Here is an 18,656-nt window from a genome sequence, read left to right on the forward strand (position 1 = left end):
TATCAGCGATTGTAGTATCGCTCATTGACATCGAATCGAGTGCATGTATGCGTTCCTACCCGCGTACACGAGTGCGTACGCACGTGCATCCCACCGGCATAGCCCCCCCCCCCCCTCCTTTCCCCTCTGTATAAAAGCGACAGCCATCTCCCCTGCTAAACAAGCGACCGTTCCGCGGCGCCATGCACCATTATCGGCGCATCAATTAAGGCTGAAAAATATTAACGTCCCACCGACGAACAGGAAAACGAAGTGCAAACAACGATAATTATTCTCCGTATAGCCGCATTCACGGCAGACGTCCAGGCGTCGCGTGACGCATGGCGGCATTGTTCTACCTACTCTAGCGCCGCTGACGATCCAACAATACGTCTAGGACGACTAAGGCAACGAGCATCTTCCTTTCTCTGTCTTCCACCATACTTTCACCTGTGTATACCTCGTTTGATATACAACGCGCACATAGAAAGAAAGGGAGAAAGAGAGAGAGAGAGAGAGAGAGAGAGAGAGAGAGAGAGGAGAGAGAGGTTTCTCCACAGGGATGATCAGAGGAGAAGAAAATAGAATGTACGGTGAAGGATGACGCATGCGGTGTACTAAGGAGGAGAGCTTCTACAGAGAAAACACGCTCGTCCGTGGCTGAAAAGGCGAACGGGTCGGTAATTCGTAGCGGCGGGTTACCTTCGTGCCCCCGCTTATGTCGGTTCGACGTTCCTTGAGACGGTAGAATGACGTTGCGATTTTCGATCGACGCGCGGCGCTGTTGCGTCGACCTCTGTCGGCGGCGTTCACGTTATGTCGGTCTTGTTTTTAGAAGAAGCTTCAAGACGCGCGAGCGTGTCTTCTAGGTGGTGTCCTTTCAGAGAACCGCGGTGAGCTCTTTCAACCTGTCTGTTGCCTTTTTGCCCTTTCAGGATCTTTGTGCGACGTGGAATTGTTCTAAATGAACCTAAAGGATGGGGTCGTTCTTTTTTTCGGTTCTTCCTAGGAATGCTGCTCTTCTGTATGGAGATCGTGGAGTCATATCACCGCTGTAGTTAACCATTCGTGCGGAGGCTCGTTAAGTTCCTTTATTGAACGATTGGGAATTCGAATTTTCGTTCTAATAAGTTACTGTCGCCTCCATTACTATTTTGGAACGCAACGATTATTATATAAATTCTTCTTCGTTACAGCCTCTGTCGAGCAAAACTTATTTTTTCGCGTCTAACACAATTTGATTCGCTGAAGATGATTTCGCGTTCGGAGGACCATTCTCCCCATATCTAAACACATCCTTGGAAACGACTATATCGAGCTGTCGGGAACTCTCCGTGATGAAACTTGGACGAATTCCAAAGCAATTTCAGGAAAGGTGATCTCGCTCACAGTAACCAGAAATTAATTGACACAACACGCTAGAGGAGAAACGAGAGTCAGCTCCTCTCAATAAGAATGCCTCCTTACCATCGAGTCAGCAAGAAATGCTTTGGGAATGATCGTGATATGGCAAATGTTTGAAATGACTCCTAAAGGGGAAGGATCCCGACGGATTGTACACGCGGCCGTGTATAGACCTGTCAGACCGACCTGTGAACGTGTGAATATGTGCACGCGTACACGCGCGTAAATAGTCGACGGTAGAAACGTGATTGGACGATGATGCGAACGTTTGAAAGGGTAGCGAAGAAGGGAGTAGGGTTAGATAGGGACTGAATCAGGGAGGGACAAGAAGAATGACTCGTGTTGGCTTTTAATTGCTCGCTTTTACTTTATTTCCTTTTTCAAATCCAATAGTCTGGCCGAGGCAACTAGGCGCGGGTTTAATGGTCACGTATAGTTAGTGTCATCAGTGTCATAATAAAGAAAAGGTTGAAGTTTTTCCAAAAAACAGAAAAACTATTTCAGTTTGTGTCGCTTCGCGATGCACTCAACGAGGGTCATATATGATTATTCTTGGTCCGCAGATGATTATACCGGTAATCGATAGGAGTGTCACTTTTTTCAACGATCCAGCACCGTGAAGTGCGCACTGATCGGGTTATATTGAATTAATCAAAATTTGTATTGGCGAATATATATATATATCAAACATTTAATTTGTGCTTGTGAGAAAACTATTGCACGTTCCATATCTGGAACTGTTATAAAACTATACTGCGACTGAAGTTACTTCGTATCAATAGAAACATATAGAAAATATAGAAAAATGTTTATTTGAAAGATCATAGATGAATAATACGTAAAACGACAATCACGACACGAAATGTCTCGTTTAAACGCTCCTCGTGGTTCAAAGACATTAGAAAACTATTTCATGAAAGAGATAATAATTCCGTGAAACTCTTGAATCAAAAAAGTCGTGTCGCTCTCGGAAAGGTTTCCCTGGTAACAGCGACACCGCTTAGTGATGCTACGAACCAGAAAGAGACAGAAACAGAGATACGCAAATTATGAGAAAGAGGGCCCTTGTGGGATTGATGAAAAACGAAAGAAAACGTAATCGCGCGGTCTCCTCAGCTCCGCAGGAAAACAGCCGAATCCAAAGGTCAAGTTAGTAGCAGCTTCTGCTGATGATGTTCTCCGGCCGTTCGAACGCTAATGCACCGAGAATATACATGGTAGGGGATCAGTAGCAGCGTACCGTAAATCTCTCATGTAAATACAGGACCGGGCTAGTGTCGAGCCGAGCACAAGTTTCAGTCCCTTAACTAAGCCGTCCCTCGGAAAGCGGTTCTTGCCTGGGAAACGATTTATTTATGGCGATTCGATATTCGTTGACCGTGAGACTCGTTTTTTCCTCCTATTCTTCTTCCTTTCACGCAACTTTCCTTCGTCGTGGCTGTTCCTGTGGCCAAGGTGTTGTCGACGGGTCAGTCCTTTAATGATCGCTTTATTTATTGAACATAGCCGGGTCCCAGCGTTTTCCAAAAGGGTTAGTACGGCCGAGGGGGACTCGGTCTATGGGACCAGTGGATTAGCGGACACTGGCAGTCTGTCTAACTTGCTTCGAACGAAGGTTTGATCCAATCCAGCGAAACATTTTGTCTGGCAAGAAGTTACCTGTATTAAAACCTTGTCTCAAAAACGACTAATTTTTTGTTTTACAACCTATAGTTGTTTAATTATATAGTTATTGGAAAAACGGCTAGGTTAGGTTGTTTAACTGCATAGTTATCGAGGTAAAGGTTTCTTTACAATGAAAATGCTGATACTATCTGAGATTCTCAAATATCTCAATTTCCACTTGTTCCCGTGGACTTTCCATCGTGTTTCAATTCGAACGGTAAACTCGCGGAATCCGTGAGGCGTGCAAGCCCGTTCGAGAGTTACACCGTCGAATAGGAGCGAACGGGGGTCAAGTTAAGAAAATTTAGTGGCTTTCAACTTTATTAGGCGCGATTGTATTAGGCTCGTAGACCGGCGGTGATTTATACAGTCGCCGCTGTTGAGCACGCACACGAATTGAATTTGTGTGGCCGCGCGTCTACGTGTTGGTGGTTGCCATATGGCGAAGAACGCGGTAAATCATTCCTCGTTAACCGAGATCTTACGCTCGTTACAAAGCGAAGTTCAAACTTTTTAACCGTGCAATATACGCGGGATAATAGCCGAGAGAATAACCCACGGGCAGCAGCTACCGATGCAACGGTTGTTATTGGTCGCGGAGACATCTGATGGTGGTTGGCGCCAATGAAAAGGGGAATGAACAACGACACGAGCCTCAGAAAAAGTGTGGTTCATTTTTCTGTGTCATATTCGACATCGATTCATTGGCCCCCTATACGTGTGTGTACCAAAACGCGATTGCCAAGTTCGCTTCAAAAACGTTTGCGGAATGTGAAATATATAAAGGGCGTAAATACGGTTCAAAAAATAAATAAAAAAAAGAAAAAAGAAAGTTCCTTGTTGCATTTACATAAAGGGATTCAACCAGGAGGAGTGGCCGTCTACGGGAACGGGAAGAGCGAAGGGAAGTTTTGCAGAGAAAAAACCGTTCCACCCCAAGTTTGTCGAAACAATTGCCTATCGAGTGATTCGAAAACGGCAAAGAAACGATCAGAGGGCGAGGCTAACTTTGTTCCGGTGCTTGCAGCCGGGTGAATTCCTTGTGCGCGTTTCGAGTGCTTTTCACAGCGCTCTCTCGCGGACGCCACCGTGAAACGATAATTAATGACAAAAAAGGGCAATTGAACCTCGAATCCGTGAAGTGGAGAGGATCGTTATAATAATCATCAATATCTTGGATACTCGACCAGCTTACGACGGAAGAAGGAGGGGATCGTCCCCTTTAACGAAGAGAAATTAACTTGCCCGTGATTTCGTTAGGATTTTGTTGGCTCGCCTCGATTTTGCGGACCGAACAGAATAATATTCATCCCGCGTCTTTGAAATATCTAGCCACTTTACGTGGCGCTGACATTTGTACAAAACCTAACGACCGTTTCGTCCCTTTTTCATACCGCGCTCCGTCTCTTTTGTACCCTTATCGTTCCACCCTACTCGCACATCATCCTTTGCTTCCCCTTTGTTTAATACCAATTACACGGATTTGTCTCGAGTCTCCGCGAATCTCAGCGCACGTTCGCAGACCGTGCAATCTGACTCTGCTCTCTCTCTGTACCCGAGGCGCATCTTGTGCTTTCAGCGACTTCGCGACTTGGAAGGAGAAGGACGGTTAATTGGTGGGGGCGGCGGCGACGGTGATGCGTACTAGTCGTGACACGGCGATGCGCCTTCCCTGTCCATCTTCGTTCGCTCTCTCTCTCTCTCTCTCTCTCTCTCTCTCTCTCTCTCTCTTTCTCTCTCTCTCTCTCTCTCTCTCTCTCTCTTTCTCTCTCTCTTTCTCTCTCTTCTCGCACACACGGAAGATTCGAAGCCTGTGCGCGGACGGAGAGAAGAACGAGGTCTGCGGCGGTTAAAACGGCGCAATATAATGAGCGGGAAAAGAAAGAGAACGTCGGTTGCAAATCTCGTCGATACTGAATAATCGGGATCCTCTGTTCACCTTCTCTACCTATCTACATTTTACCGTCTTTCTCGTGTTCTCTCTCACACCTGGATGATTCTCTGTACACCCCTTTCTGTCTTTCGTGTATACCTCGGTACGGTCTCGCACGCTTCCTTGTCTCTTCGATCGCTGTTCACCATCTATCGGCATCTTCGTCTATCAATGGATGGCACCGAATAACGTCTAGCTTCACCCGCACGTTTCACGATTCTCATCGATATTCACCTGCCCGTTCAGATGCGTACATTGGCCTATCGCCCGCAGGTAGCTTGTTTCTAATAGTAGCACGATAGTTCGCTGGACGCGCTGGCGAGCGTTCGCAAACCTTATGATTTTACCTCGCGAAACGCTTCCTCGATATTTACCAGCGTCTCTTTTAAGTAGCGACAAAGAGGAAGAGGTGGGGAAGGTGGCTCACTTTTATACCAGCCGATATACCACTGTGGCCGAATTGTAAAAAAGTACGTTTATATACGCGTTTATATACGGTGTGCATTTATTTTTCCGTTATTGCTCGCGACTACCTCTGTTTCCGTGCTAATTAAAAGGCCCGGTTTCCTCTCTTTATATCGCTGGCCGTATTGTCCGAGAAGAGGAGCGCAATTGATATTGCCGCTTGGATCGCAGCGATGATACTCGAAAATTGATACGGCGAACGGACAAATTAATTTCGACCCGCTGTCCGACTCTTTACGTGTCCCCGGCGGATTATACGATGGTCGCTTTTTCCCACCGGACTAAACGCAACAGTGTTCGCTAGTGGCGACCGGTGTCTCGGTTCTTTTTAACAAGCTTATTTCCCGTGTCTCTGTTAATTATTCGAGTAACCGGTGCTAACTTACGTTGCCGAGAATTGTAATTAATTCTTCACCGAGTGGAAAACTGCGTACACGGTTACTTTGATACCATCGAAGTTGGAAATCATGCGTTCGTTAAATAGTTTCATCTCAAATTTAAACATCTATTTTTTTGATAGATATCGTTTTAACTTTATTATTTTTTATCATTAGCGACGTAGAACCGTGGTGTTAAGTTAATTTAATTAAGTTAATTAAATTAAGTTAAATTACACGTATAACGAAGGTTAAATTAAAAGTCTCTCTTTATATTTAACGAAACGGAATTTCAATTTCTGCCATACTTTTTCATGCTGCATAACAAGCAGCTGTTTTGTCAAACGTGATTTCGATGTAACCTGACGCGTATTGCGCCGCGTGTCACACATCGCGCGATCCTTTCCGTTACGTAGCGTTGGAAACGTTACTAAACGGATGTTAACGGTGGGTTAGTTCCTAAAGAAACTATGTCAGAGCGAAAAAGGGTTAACAAGTTGCCCCAGCGACAAATGAATTCGAAGTCCCCCAAAACACCGTTCCGATTTCCACGCTGGAAGAAGAATGGACCGACGACCTCGACACGGAAGGGGTACCTCCAGCTCTCTCACCCAATCCTCCTGCTAACCCCCGCCCCTGAGTACGCCTTATTACAAGAACGCATCGAGAGATTCAGGCGACGTAGCGCCCCAGCTTTGTACGGGCCGGCTAATTATCATCCGTGCACGGTTCCAACGTGCGCGCGCTAACGAGTCGCGTTCCGCCGTAAATGGAATCGCGGTATATCTGCTCGGCAGTGCGCATGCGCAACCCTACGAGCCTGCACACATACGTGGCTATTTTCTAGCGTAATTACTGGGTTTGTCCGTGTGTGTCTTCTGGTTGGCTTCTCGTCGACGTGGGAATTGGACATGCAGTATGCCCGCTTGAAATTATTATTTTTATTGTTACCGAGTTTTTATTCCCATTTAAGATGAAAGAACAGAGAAATAAGTACTAAGAATCAGTTTGAAAAGAAATATAGTCAAAGGGTTCTAAAACACTGAGCTACAAGGTGAACATGTTACACCAGTGTTTCCCAAAATGTTCTCATCGCGAAACACTTTTGACGCATTATCGACCGGCCAAATTTTCACAAATTGATGCGCGGATAACGGCTATTAAATAAGATGATACGAATATTTTTTAGAATATCGCATTTTGTCACTTCTTAGCGAGAGTCATTTTTAACGAACCTTAGAGTAAATTTGAGCTTATTAGTTATAATAAATGATAATACAGACTGGATACATTAGACAAGCAAAATAAAAATTTATTTCAATTTTTCGTTACGTCGTACCTATAAAAGGAACCTTTCGTTGTTCTCCACGCCGGTTTCAGAATTTTTCGTACGAACAAGAGAGTGATCGTTTGCGGAACGCCAATGTTTCACGGAACACAATCGTATCTCCAGTTAAATATTTCACAGCATTAACTTTTGATTCGAATTTCTTGAACGAGGCAGCTATCATAGCTCGTTGCTTATACATGCAGTGGAAAATTACATGAAAGATTCATACTTACGCGTGCGCACATAAAACCAACTTCTCGCCGTCCCATTTTTCCCCCCTTTTGTTTCTTGGACTTTGTTCCTCCTTTTTTCCTTTTCGTTCTCGTTTTTAATTTGAACTTCGGCGAAGCTAGCATAGAAGCTCGGAACGTGTCTTCGCGGAGAAAAGCCTTGTCTTGCTCTTTTATTTTTGCGCGGCCCGAACTACTGAATACGCGCTCCGCCAAAGGAACAGTCTTTGGAATGGCAACAAAGAGCGCAAGAATAATCCTGTCGGAAAAATACAAGTTTTTAATTAAATTGCGTTGAAGGCCTTGTTCGGACGAGGGTCGGCCGCGAGCGTGATTATTCGCGAGACGGGTCTGTTTGTCGAACACTTTGTACTCGTTGAAATCGGAGAATTAAATCGGAACGGTTAATCGGAAGCATAGATCAAATAATGTTTGATCCGCCGCTAGAGATTAACTTTCGTTACGTTTCGCCGACATGTGCATGCGCGCGAAAAAATTGAATGAAAAATTAGTCGGATTTTGTTACTGGTTGTTGTTGTTTGGCGGGCGTTTAGTTAAAGATCAAAAAGTCGGGCAACCATCATCCTGCACGCGTAATATGGATGTCTCCTATTAATATGGAAATTATGGATCTTCGCATGTGGTATTAACTTGAATGTTACACTGTATGACATTACCATACGACAAACCAAATTCTCGTACTCGATAAATATCTGCGTATACAAGTGGCGCTGATAAAATTCACACAGCCTATTCTATACAGCCGGGGAAGAATTAAAAAGCGCAATCGTTTCGTGTTTGTTGCATCGGCTGTCAGATGATTTAATGGGTCACGGGAAAAATTCAGACCACTTTGACGACGGAATTCTAACGCGTCGTCGAAAGTATCGCTGGCAGCTAGTGTATTTTACTTTTACGAATTAATTGTTAGAAAAAAAGCAAAATTGCGAAGAATGATGAATCGGCATCACGCGTTCGTTCGTACGAAGCCAGGTGCTTGTCGCTCTACACGCGACTTAAGCGTCCTCCTGAAAGGTTTAATCAAGTAGTACCCTATTGACTCATTTACCGCGTGTCTTAATGCCTTATCCTTGGATCACTTGGACAGCCTTGCGAACGACCACTTATAGATCGTATCTCTTGCAATCTCATTTCATCGTTGATTAGTTTTTAATTATAGAGCGCGCACTGTTAGTACAGCTCGAATATCAATGACCAGCCACTTTGTTACCAATATGAAGGAAGGGCGTACATTTTCGTTCTAAGTTCACGAAAAGTGCCGTAAAACGTGACAAGATATATGTAAGGCGATTCGAAATGCCATTTTTCCTGCGATACAGCGCCATCTACTTTTCCAAGTTGGCACAATAATCGCACTACAAGAGGCATTTGTCATTATAACTGGACAGATACACGGTGGTATTCGGGCAACCATCTGTTCCGATAGTACAGATTCTAACCTCTAAAAATAATTCATCGGTCGGTTTGAGATTGCGCCTTGCGCCCCTGATACTTCGGTTATGTTATCCTGTAACTTCTCCTACGTTTTTCCACGTGGCAGAACCACGAGCGGACATCAAACTACGAGTCCCTGAAGAAATTAAAACTCCCTCCTTATTCCCGAACCGTGTACGGGCGGTACATCGGAAATACCCCGAGCTGGGCTCCACTATCAAAGTTGTTGCGTTGAAAGTAAAAGAAGACTCGGAAGGCAGAGGAACCTCGCCCGAGGAGATGACGGTAGTGGTCTGTTCTTGTAAGCGGGTATACGAGCGAACATACGAGTGTAGAAGAGTTAGGGATAGCGAATGCAGAGAAGACAGTAGAGGAGAAAGAGACGAACTGAGAGAAAAAGAATCCCCCCTAAAGGAATTTAACGCATGGATGAAGCCATACCGCCGTGGAAGAGATTCGTACTTCTGCGTGTACACCGACATATGTATACCTGTCTTTCTATATAGCGTAAAGTAAATAAGGTGCCTTCCATTCCTTTACTGGTAGTAAGTTCTCTCTCTCTCTCTCTCTCTTTCTTTCTGTGTGTGTATGTGTGTGTTGGTACCCCGTCCTCGGCACGGCCTGAAGCAAGTTTTGAAACTTTTAAGCGGATTTCGTCTCGCCTGTATAAGAAGGTATACGACCGTCAATCTTGCCTTGTGTAAAATTGGGCATTATGCCCTGCCGCGGCGTATTGTGCTAGCAACCTGATTGGATACGTGATGGCACGCGAGTGAATCCAGGTGCACGCGCGCGCTTCTGCACGGGCAAGATATAACCTAAGCTTCGGCCTTCTCGCCTGGCATCGATGTCGGACGACTTAATGCCGCGAGAACGTACCCTCGGCCGGTGCTTTCGTGGCTCAACGATGCTCTTACGCGGAAGAATGCGCAGCATTATTTAGTTATTGCGGCATAAGCTATAAGAGTTGCCCGCTTGAATAATGGATGATAGTCTGTAGTCCAAGGCCGGATAAAAACTTCACGATGCCCGAACATAGACTTTTTTACATAGACTTCGTGATTAATATTGCTGGCATTTCTCGAATTTAATTTAAATGCACGGTTAGATTGATTTACGCGGTGGCGTTTCTATTCGAAGATGATTCGTGTGCCAACAGAAGGTGTTGGTTTGCTTTCCCTTTGCGCACTCTACTCTAGAGAAATTTGTATTGTTCATGTTTTATTTAGCATGTCTGTGTCCGTGGATGGAAATAATCGTGGCGAAGCGGAATGAATAAGGCACGTTCACGAGCCTCGCACTGCGAAATTTTCTAGGCTTTCCTTTATCCGTTGCCCGTGTAGGCGAATATTCATTGCGCGGCTTTTGCGCCTTGATCTCGAACCGAAATCCATGGAGAATCAAGAGCTCGTGTAACCGTCGGACGGTCAATTGGACGGTTGGTTTCCCACAGATTTCGATTCTTCTGAAGCGTAAATCCAGCTCTACTATACAGCCCAGCACGCTCTCCTCGGTAACCCTACATGTGTACGCGGTTTGACGTTGCTACGACAGATAAGAGAGTGAAAGGGAACGAGGAACACGCGACGAATTGCGAAGCGAAGTGATGAGGTAATAAGAGCCACGAGAAAAAGGGAACAAAATGACATTGTTGAACTTAAAGAGCAGACAAGGCACGGAAAGAAAGCTAGATTAAGCAGAAGACCAAGATTAATTTTACAGCTTTAAGAGAGGTTTCAGAAAATAAATAGTGGGATAGAGGAAAACGAACTAGTAGGCAATTAACCAATAAGGTACACGTTCTCCTATCTATGATCTGGCATGAAATAGGAATTGACGCGAGAACCAATTGCATTCACGGATAAATATTTCCTCATTGGTCTACTGGAAACAGAGAGAAACTTTTTGTAACTACTGCCCGTACCCAAAACGTTATTGAATTCCATTAGTTGAAGTGGAACGTGTATAATAGCGAGTCAAGTTGCACGAGCCATTAGCTAATACTTCTTCAGTTCGATAACTTCTGACCGCTCGTTTGGCTGTATCAAAAAGGAAACCTGTAAATAATAGACGTCATCGGTGCAAGAGAAGAAGGCGGCGAAGAAAGAAGAATGTAGGAAAGGTACCATCATGTGGAGTGGGAACGGCACGGTACCTTGAATGCCTCAGCGCGCATCCCACAACAGTTTGCGAAAATTACTGCTGTCATTTGCCGTCGGCTTTGTTCTTACTGCCTTCTGGTATTGGTGTGCTTATGTCGTACAAATGCAACCTGACACGTCAGGTATACACGTCGAGGATCGGGCTCTTGGCGCAACTATACGTACATGCTCGTACACAGGCAAGGAAGCGTGGTATTATTGTGAGCGAGCTTGCTGGAAGCAATTTCCGATCCGCCTTCCTCGCTCCATCCTCTCCGTCCCTTCCTCTGCTACGCTACCTTCCCTCTCTTATCCTCTGAACCACTTCCTCCGTGTCCATCCTATCTCCACCGTCCTCCTCTAACCCCTTCGATGCATCCGCCGGTGTGCACGTTCGTCCCAATCGGTTGTATTTGCACTTAATTGCTTCTAGCAAGGTATTATTAGGGCACGTCTAAAAGTACGTGTCGGTCGTTTGCATAGGAAACGAAACAGGGCTCTTTCGTTACTACGGCATAACCATCGTTTCGATGAAATGAGAATGGGCATCGAGCAGGGACCACCGGTACTACTCAAGTGGCGCTCGCATCGTCGGATTTGACAAACGCTTGCCAAGTGACGTTCTTCTATGTCTTTTTTCCGTGATTGAACAATCGTTCGCCTTCTTTCTTTTTGCTTTTTTTGTTTTTTCATTAGTACGTATGAGAATACGGAGAACCGATAGTGTGGCAATAATTGCACGTTATTAATTGTTAATTTCCAGCACGTCACCAGCGTGTTTTGGGGCGATATTTTCACCCTTCCCAGCGTGGCCCTATTAAATAGTGATTAAAACGAGGAACAAATACGAAATTATTCGCGAATACTGTTAAACAGATTTCATGATTTTATTTATACATTGGATGGCGTGCATATTAACGTATTATAATTAATGTATCGTAGGCAGTTCAGCTGGACTGGTAAAGTAATTCGTTTCCTCGCGCTGTTTTGTGCAGGATCGTGGACCGATGAAATATTCCTCGCGTCCGGGGGTTCACCCGACTCTGTCGCGCTTGTAAAACGTTTAATCGACGGAAAACCCACGGCAGAGACAGATTCGATTAAAATTTGAATATCCCGCGGTCTCAGCTGACAGAGCCAAATCGCGTGCGTTCACTTGTCACCGGCGGATGAACGGGACGAGCTTTCACGGTACCTCCTGACAATTTCTACGTTTATTGTATATCAAAATCTTTTATCTCTCCCAACATTCTTTAATCCTCCGCGTGACAAATGGAATTTAATGCATCGATTGCAAAATGGTTCGATCGTATCAATTCTTTTTACCTGTTTTATCTGTACGAAGAAAACAGTGACCGATCAAACAAAATTTAAAATTATTCCAATACATACTATTCTTCAATATGTTTGCGTCATATTAGCTTGTAAAAGGCTGGCAGTTGTATTTCATTACATTTTCCTTAATTTTGTCTTTTTCTTTGAATTTCTTAATTTCCTGTTAAACCGTTCGAACGTCGAACAAGCGATTGACGAGCGAGTGCCCTCTCCGTAGAGCTAATAAAGCACATGATATGTTTTCGTTGAAGTGATAGTTCAGTAATAAAATCTTATGCAAAAAATGTTCCGCTTTGAAGGATGAACGAGAAAAAAAAGAAATAAAAACGCGGCCTATCGACGCTAATGGAGGGAGGGTGGAGAGGGAGTAGTAGGAGGTGGCATTGTATCGATTCTTTCATTATTCGTCGACTGATCTAACTCGATGGCTCTCTCCATTCGTTAGTCAACGCAAGCTTCGCGATTAATTCCAATATTTCAGTTAGCACCCTAGCCTCAATTAAAAGCTGTCGTCGCAGTTTTAACTGCGCCGTACGCTCCCCTGAAAATCCGTTTCAAGTGTTCCATTGCAGACTCTCTGTGAAATAGGGGGATTTATACATGTATTTGTATATGCGTTCGTATCGCATATACCAATGCGCAAACAACCCCACCGTATAATGCCGGAGTTATAAGCGATATTTGTACCGAGTAAAGTATACATCCGGTAATCCGCGACCGGTGAAATGTTATCGTTTTTAATTCAATGGCGCGCTAAGAGATTCCTTTGATCGTAACCGTATCGCCACTTCGACTGGCACAAGGTAACGAGACACTTAATCGAGAACGATGCTGGAGAGAAGCTTTTGCACTTTTTCGTGAATGTGTACGTGAAAATTTGTGAACAAATTCATGTGTTTTCATTTGATCGAACCGTACGAGGCGGGACATAATATATTAGAAGCGATATGGGCGTCGATATATTTCCCTCGTATTGACCTTAATTTGTACGGTCGCAGGAACGAGGCGGGAATAGGAGGTAGGATTTGAGTTGGGATAAAGGCAAGAAATCCGCTTTCCGGCGGCGGAAATTCGATTTTTCAATTTTTATTAAATCCTCTCTCGTATAGTAATAACACGCACCTCTCAATGCAATTTCCGAGCGAAAATGGGTTAAGTGCGTTTGCTAAACCGGATTGACAGATTTGTTGTTTCGCACGACTCGTGCTCCTTGTGCTTTCAGTAGTAGATACGTCTCCGTGTGCTCCGTAGCATGTGGAACAACAACCAAGGCTACGGTTGCATCAACGGGAAATCTCGCGTTGTTATTACGCCGCGCCAGTTTAAGTCTCCAAACTCTAGCGTGTATACAGTTGCCATTTGTTCGAACGGTCAAGATTAAGCTTTCGCATCGGCGGTAAAAGAGACGAAAGAGAACTTCGCCCTGTTTTTACTGTTATATGCTTTCGTTCGTAGAAGTTCGTGGAGATGGTGGTATACCCTCTGGTCCGTGCTTACCTGATAGAATTGAAGCGCTAACTGACGCTTGCCGAGCAGCGGCCGTCTTTATTCTTTCTACTCGGTGGAGGCGAGCCACGACTCGTCTTGAGAAAGTCGTAGACTAAAGTTTCGATGACTGACTGTTTGCCTTTATTTTCATCACAATTTTCTTCTCCACTTTGACTTCCGTTTACGAGTTCCAGAAAATTTGCTGTCTTCTCGCTTCTCTGTCCGATGCGATGCGTTCGAGCAAACTACTACATCGTTCGTGCTAATTATTTCTAAAGTTCAAAAGTAATTAATGCTTTTATCTCGCAGAGACTGAAACTCGCTAGCACTCTGATTGACGTTCGTTTGAAAGTTTCACCGTGTCTTCTGTTCGTTGTATACGAGATAAATATATGGCTGTCGTTAAAGGTAGCTAATAACCGCATGCAGAATCAAACGAGACGCGAGCATTTCCACGTATAATACATTCCTCGGTACGGGACAATAAGGGAAATGGTTAAATCGGCCCGAATATGTTCTTCCTGAAATAATAGATCGAGATGATTCCCTCCATTCGAATCGGCCGATCGTTCAACGATCAAATTTGTTCCGTATTTGTAAAACAAACTATCCCTGTCTGATAAAGAAAACCGGTTATCGTAGTCTGTTTCGATTAAACCATTTCGCGCGTGTTTCATTAAAACGATTGTAGTCCCATTTTAAATTTTCATTTGCAAGAAATGTAAGTAGCTCCCTTATACGAAGCGCACGAGTTTGTATCGGATGATTTTTTTCGTGTCCGTGGATATATACATAAATTCGAAATATTTTTTTCGGCTAGTCTTTTCGGGTTTTAATATAGCGAAGCGTTCTTCTAAACATCAAGTTTCCATTAGATTCACGAGGAGGCGTTTTCCGCCATGGTGTTTAAATTATCATGAGCCCTCAACGGGTAAACGTTTCGACTACGCGGACGTTAATTTAATCATAAGACCGACGTCGAACGATTTTACTTTCATCCCATCTGAAATTCATGTCGGTCCGTGTCACGGTTGCGCTCTCGACCATCATGCGAAGAGGTTGGAACAGTGCGTTTAAATATTGAACAACACGCCCGACGCAGCGAGCTTTCCAAGAGTTATCGATCATAAACATACTCGAGTTGGCTGTTTACAAAATCGAGGAGCAAACCCCGAGGTACTCGCGCGCGCCATCGTCGTGTACGGTCGCGGAAAACAAGCTGATACGCATGCAACGCACGTGATGTTCGTGTTCAAGAAAAAGAAGCAAGAAGAATAAGCGGTGGGGGGGGGGGGGGGGGGGGGGGTCAACGAAACTCGTGCGGCGAACATGTAATGTGATCTCGATGGATCGAGATAAACGTTTTCGTCTTCCCGATACCTGGCTTCTCTCTTCCTCTTTCTCTCTCTTGCTCACCATTTGGTCGACATCGTCATATGCCCGGTGTATCCCACGTCAGGCATATCTAGTGCTTTAATCCATTCGAGCGTTATCTCGTTGACGAGATAAGTTACCCCGGGTGAGCTGTTTCGTTCGGAATCCTGAATGGTTCTCTCCTTCGCTTCTGCGAACCATTTTAATCAGAAACAGCGATCGATCGAGATAGACGCGTTCGAAGCTGGCTTCCAGGTCGTAGTGTGGTTTTGTTGACGAGGATTAAATCGAACCGGGGCAGGGGGAAGGTTCCTTCGTTGGGTTTCGTAGATGGAGCGCGTGTCGGTGGGTGTCTAGTAAGTGGATAGTTTATGGTGGTCCGTGGCGCAGCCTAGCCGGGGCCGAGGGTAGCAATTTCGTTCTGTGATTAAAATTTGATGGCGTTAACGGTTATTATACGGTTACCGTATAGCTTTCTTTTTACTGCTCTGTAATTGCACACTCTCGGTGGTTTGGAATCGCCTTAATTACAGAGAAATACGGTGACCTTTCGTGAACGCGCTGAATTCATCGGAACGGTTTATAGCCTGATCTAGGGTTGGTGATCCGATACCCCGTGGTGGTTCATGGTTTTCTTTTTATTCCGAGACGAGGGCCTATTTTTCCGCGCTCGAATCGAATTCCGCGTATCGTGCGATGTCTCATATTTAATGCGCAGGATTGCTTTAATTAGACGAATCCGCGTGGATGGTTACTCGATCGAAATTAACCGCAGCTGGCACGCCTTCCTATATGTAGAATCAGGATCGACGCATTTCCTATCGTCTATGTTTCGTGTTTAGAGACCGTGTCTGTGGTCTAAACGGGCGAGCATTCAGGAAATAGGAGGAACACCTCTTGTCCAATTAACTTAATTAGTACATAGTTCTGGATATTACGATTAATTTGCAAATATTGTTACAAAGACGAACCGTTTGAATCTACAAAAAGTAAATTTTAATTGGCAAATAAAATTTATATTATTTACACTTATCATTAAAGAAGATTGGTACTTGTACGGGCATCGATGGATGTAGACATTCAATTTTTGTTCGTGTTGCTTTTATGAATTTCAGATAAATGTTTAATAGACGAAACAATTATCTGAATTCCTGGAAATAGGGTAGACTTCCGTTCTCCAGAGATGCGTCGTGATTCTCGAGCAATAATGACTCCCGGTGTAATGTAATTGGATGCGCTGTGCTGGATATAATTCATCCCTGTCTGAACACTTGTGCTGTTTACCACTAATTTCATTGATCACAACATTTCCCCAGTGTTACGTACAATTTTATATCAATTTCCTACGTGATCGTACTACAAATCTTGAATTCATAGTTAGAGACTTTGAAATCTGAATACAAGATCCCTCCAACCATTGTATTTATTTAACAGTCTCTAGAGAGTGGATGACATTTAGAATCATTTGACGTCCCGTACGCAAGAAATAGCTGTTATTTATCGACGTTCGGTCTTTACACTTTCCTTTCACTGCGCACCTTTTATTTCATTGTACTCGGAACAGTCTGTTGGTAAACAGACAAGTACATCTTCCTTTATGAAGGGGCAGCACTTTATTTCGCGTTTTATGCTCCACTAGGTCGTGCTGTCGAGCGAGCGTGAGAACTCTTGCATGTAGTTTGCGCGCGATTTTAATATTTAGCGCTGGGAATCGCCACGAGACGAGCAGCGGTGAAATGATAGTCTTCCGGATTAAAATGCGGCTAGGTAACAGAGAAAATGCCTTGGAAGGGGTAATGAATTTACAGACGCGCGTTTCATTATGTCGTATTACGCGTTGCATTATGGCGCGAAGCTAGCTTTGAGAAACGAACGGAAAGAAAGTTAAACGTATAGAGAATTGGGTTAGGCGAGTGGTCCGTGAAACTGATTCAATATGTAGAACGCGTGGACTGGGGATCGTGTACAAACGGCATAGATGGCGTAATATTATAACGATTAGTTATCGTGTAGAACAATTATTACAGAATTAAACCAGTCCTGGGGGAAGGCGGCTCAGCTAATTACGCTGTGCTCAAAACGATTATTACCGTATTAATTTCGTTTTATGCACCTTGTTGCAGGTCCGAAGCGCGGAATAATTCGGAGCAACGACTTCTTTCACTTCCTTCCACAAAATCGGCCTCCTGTTAGGCTGCAGTTGAATGTCAGGCGACCACAATAAGCTTAAACCATAAAAGAAAAGACAACAACAAAGTAGGTATGCATGCAACGTTATACACATTTCTCTTTCTCTGGCTGTATCTTTTTCCCCGTTCCGCCGTTTCTTTCGCTCGTACCGTGTTCTGATCTTTTTCAAGCGGGTCCAATGCGTCTCGTGTCTTCGTTGCTCGTTAACCCCTAACCTATCTTAGGGAAAACCTCTCTATGCAGATGCTTGTTCGTTATTCGACAGTGAAATATTCTCGACGAATTCTTCTATTTTTGCGCTGGCTCGTGTGAAATAATGAACGGGAGTAAAATACTCTAGCGCGGCAAACTTACCCACCATCTCCTGGGGAATTATTAACAGTAGTCCGTGCATGAACGGGCGCGTGCGCGCGCGCGTGCAACCGCGAGCCGTCGGCTCGCAAGCGCCCGTAAATTGTTTAGACGGATATTAAATGCCGTTGAACACATCGTCGTTGCTGGTTCTCTGTAAAAATTTCTATCCATTTTTCTCAGTTTATCGTTCGTTTATAAGCACTCTTAGAATGTGTTCGTATTCCATTAACCTGAAAATTTTAATGCGGCTGAAGGTTCGTCCGTGACAATTGAGAGCTGGTAACATTTATTAAAACGGTACAGTCCCAATTTTTTGTACTTAACTAAAATACCTTCTGCAGTTTTTGCTAAATTTCATATGTAGTTAGATTCACTTCTGCAATAATCCTTGAAAAATGTTGTAGCGTTATTTATTTTTCGCTATTATATCACGCTTCTTGGAGACTTAATGCTTCTTAGTGAATCAACTACGCCAATTCTCAATCTGTGTTTGCACCCCAAACGCTATTTTCTGCCGTGCCCTCTTTCCACTGCTCCCCCCCCCCCCCCCCCCCCCTCCCCCCTCTTTGCACTTTCTCCACCATCAAACCCGAACCGAAAACGCTGAAATTCGTGAGAGCATGCAAACTGCGTTACGACGATAATGGGCGTAGTAAATAAGCAAGTGCAGGCTAAATTATAGCTATCCCCATACCCTCGTCCTACCTTTTCCAGCGCTTTCGCTTAGGATGGCGGTCGCGAGTGGGGGCAGCTGCTGAAACCACTTAACGAATCCCGCGGATAAAGGGGTTACGCCTGGCTGCACAAAGGAGAACACTCGAAAAAAATATAATTAAATGCTTTATTCATAAACCTCCTCCTCTCCGCTCTTCTTGCCCTTTCCCTTTACTTCTGCGCGCGCGTGTGTGCCTGTGTGTCCGTTCGCTACTATCTCTC

General features: G+C 44.4%; 1 protein-coding gene across 1 annotated transcript; it reads left to right on the plus strand.

The window, feature by feature from the left end:
- The first annotated feature begins 3,684 nt into the window (after positions 1 to 3,684).
- LOC143428969 (uncharacterized) lies at positions 3,685 to 17,419 on the plus strand. Its single transcript, XM_076904270.1, has 3 exons — positions 3,685 to 3,766; positions 3,905 to 4,079; positions 17,300 to 17,419. Exons 1-3 carry the CDS (start codon positions 3,685 to 3,687, stop codon positions 17,367 to 17,369), a joined length of 327 nt encoding a protein of 108 aa, XP_076760385.1. The 3' UTR covers positions 17,370 to 17,419.
- Positions 17,420 to 18,656: the final 1,237 nt, after the last annotated feature.

The sequence above is a fragment of the Xylocopa sonorina genome, chromosome 11 (assembly GCF_050948175.1).
Source record: "Xylocopa sonorina isolate GNS202 chromosome 11, iyXylSono1_principal, whole genome shotgun sequence".
Classification (NCBI taxonomy): Eukaryota; Metazoa; Arthropoda; class Insecta; order Hymenoptera; family Apidae; genus Xylocopa; species Xylocopa sonorina.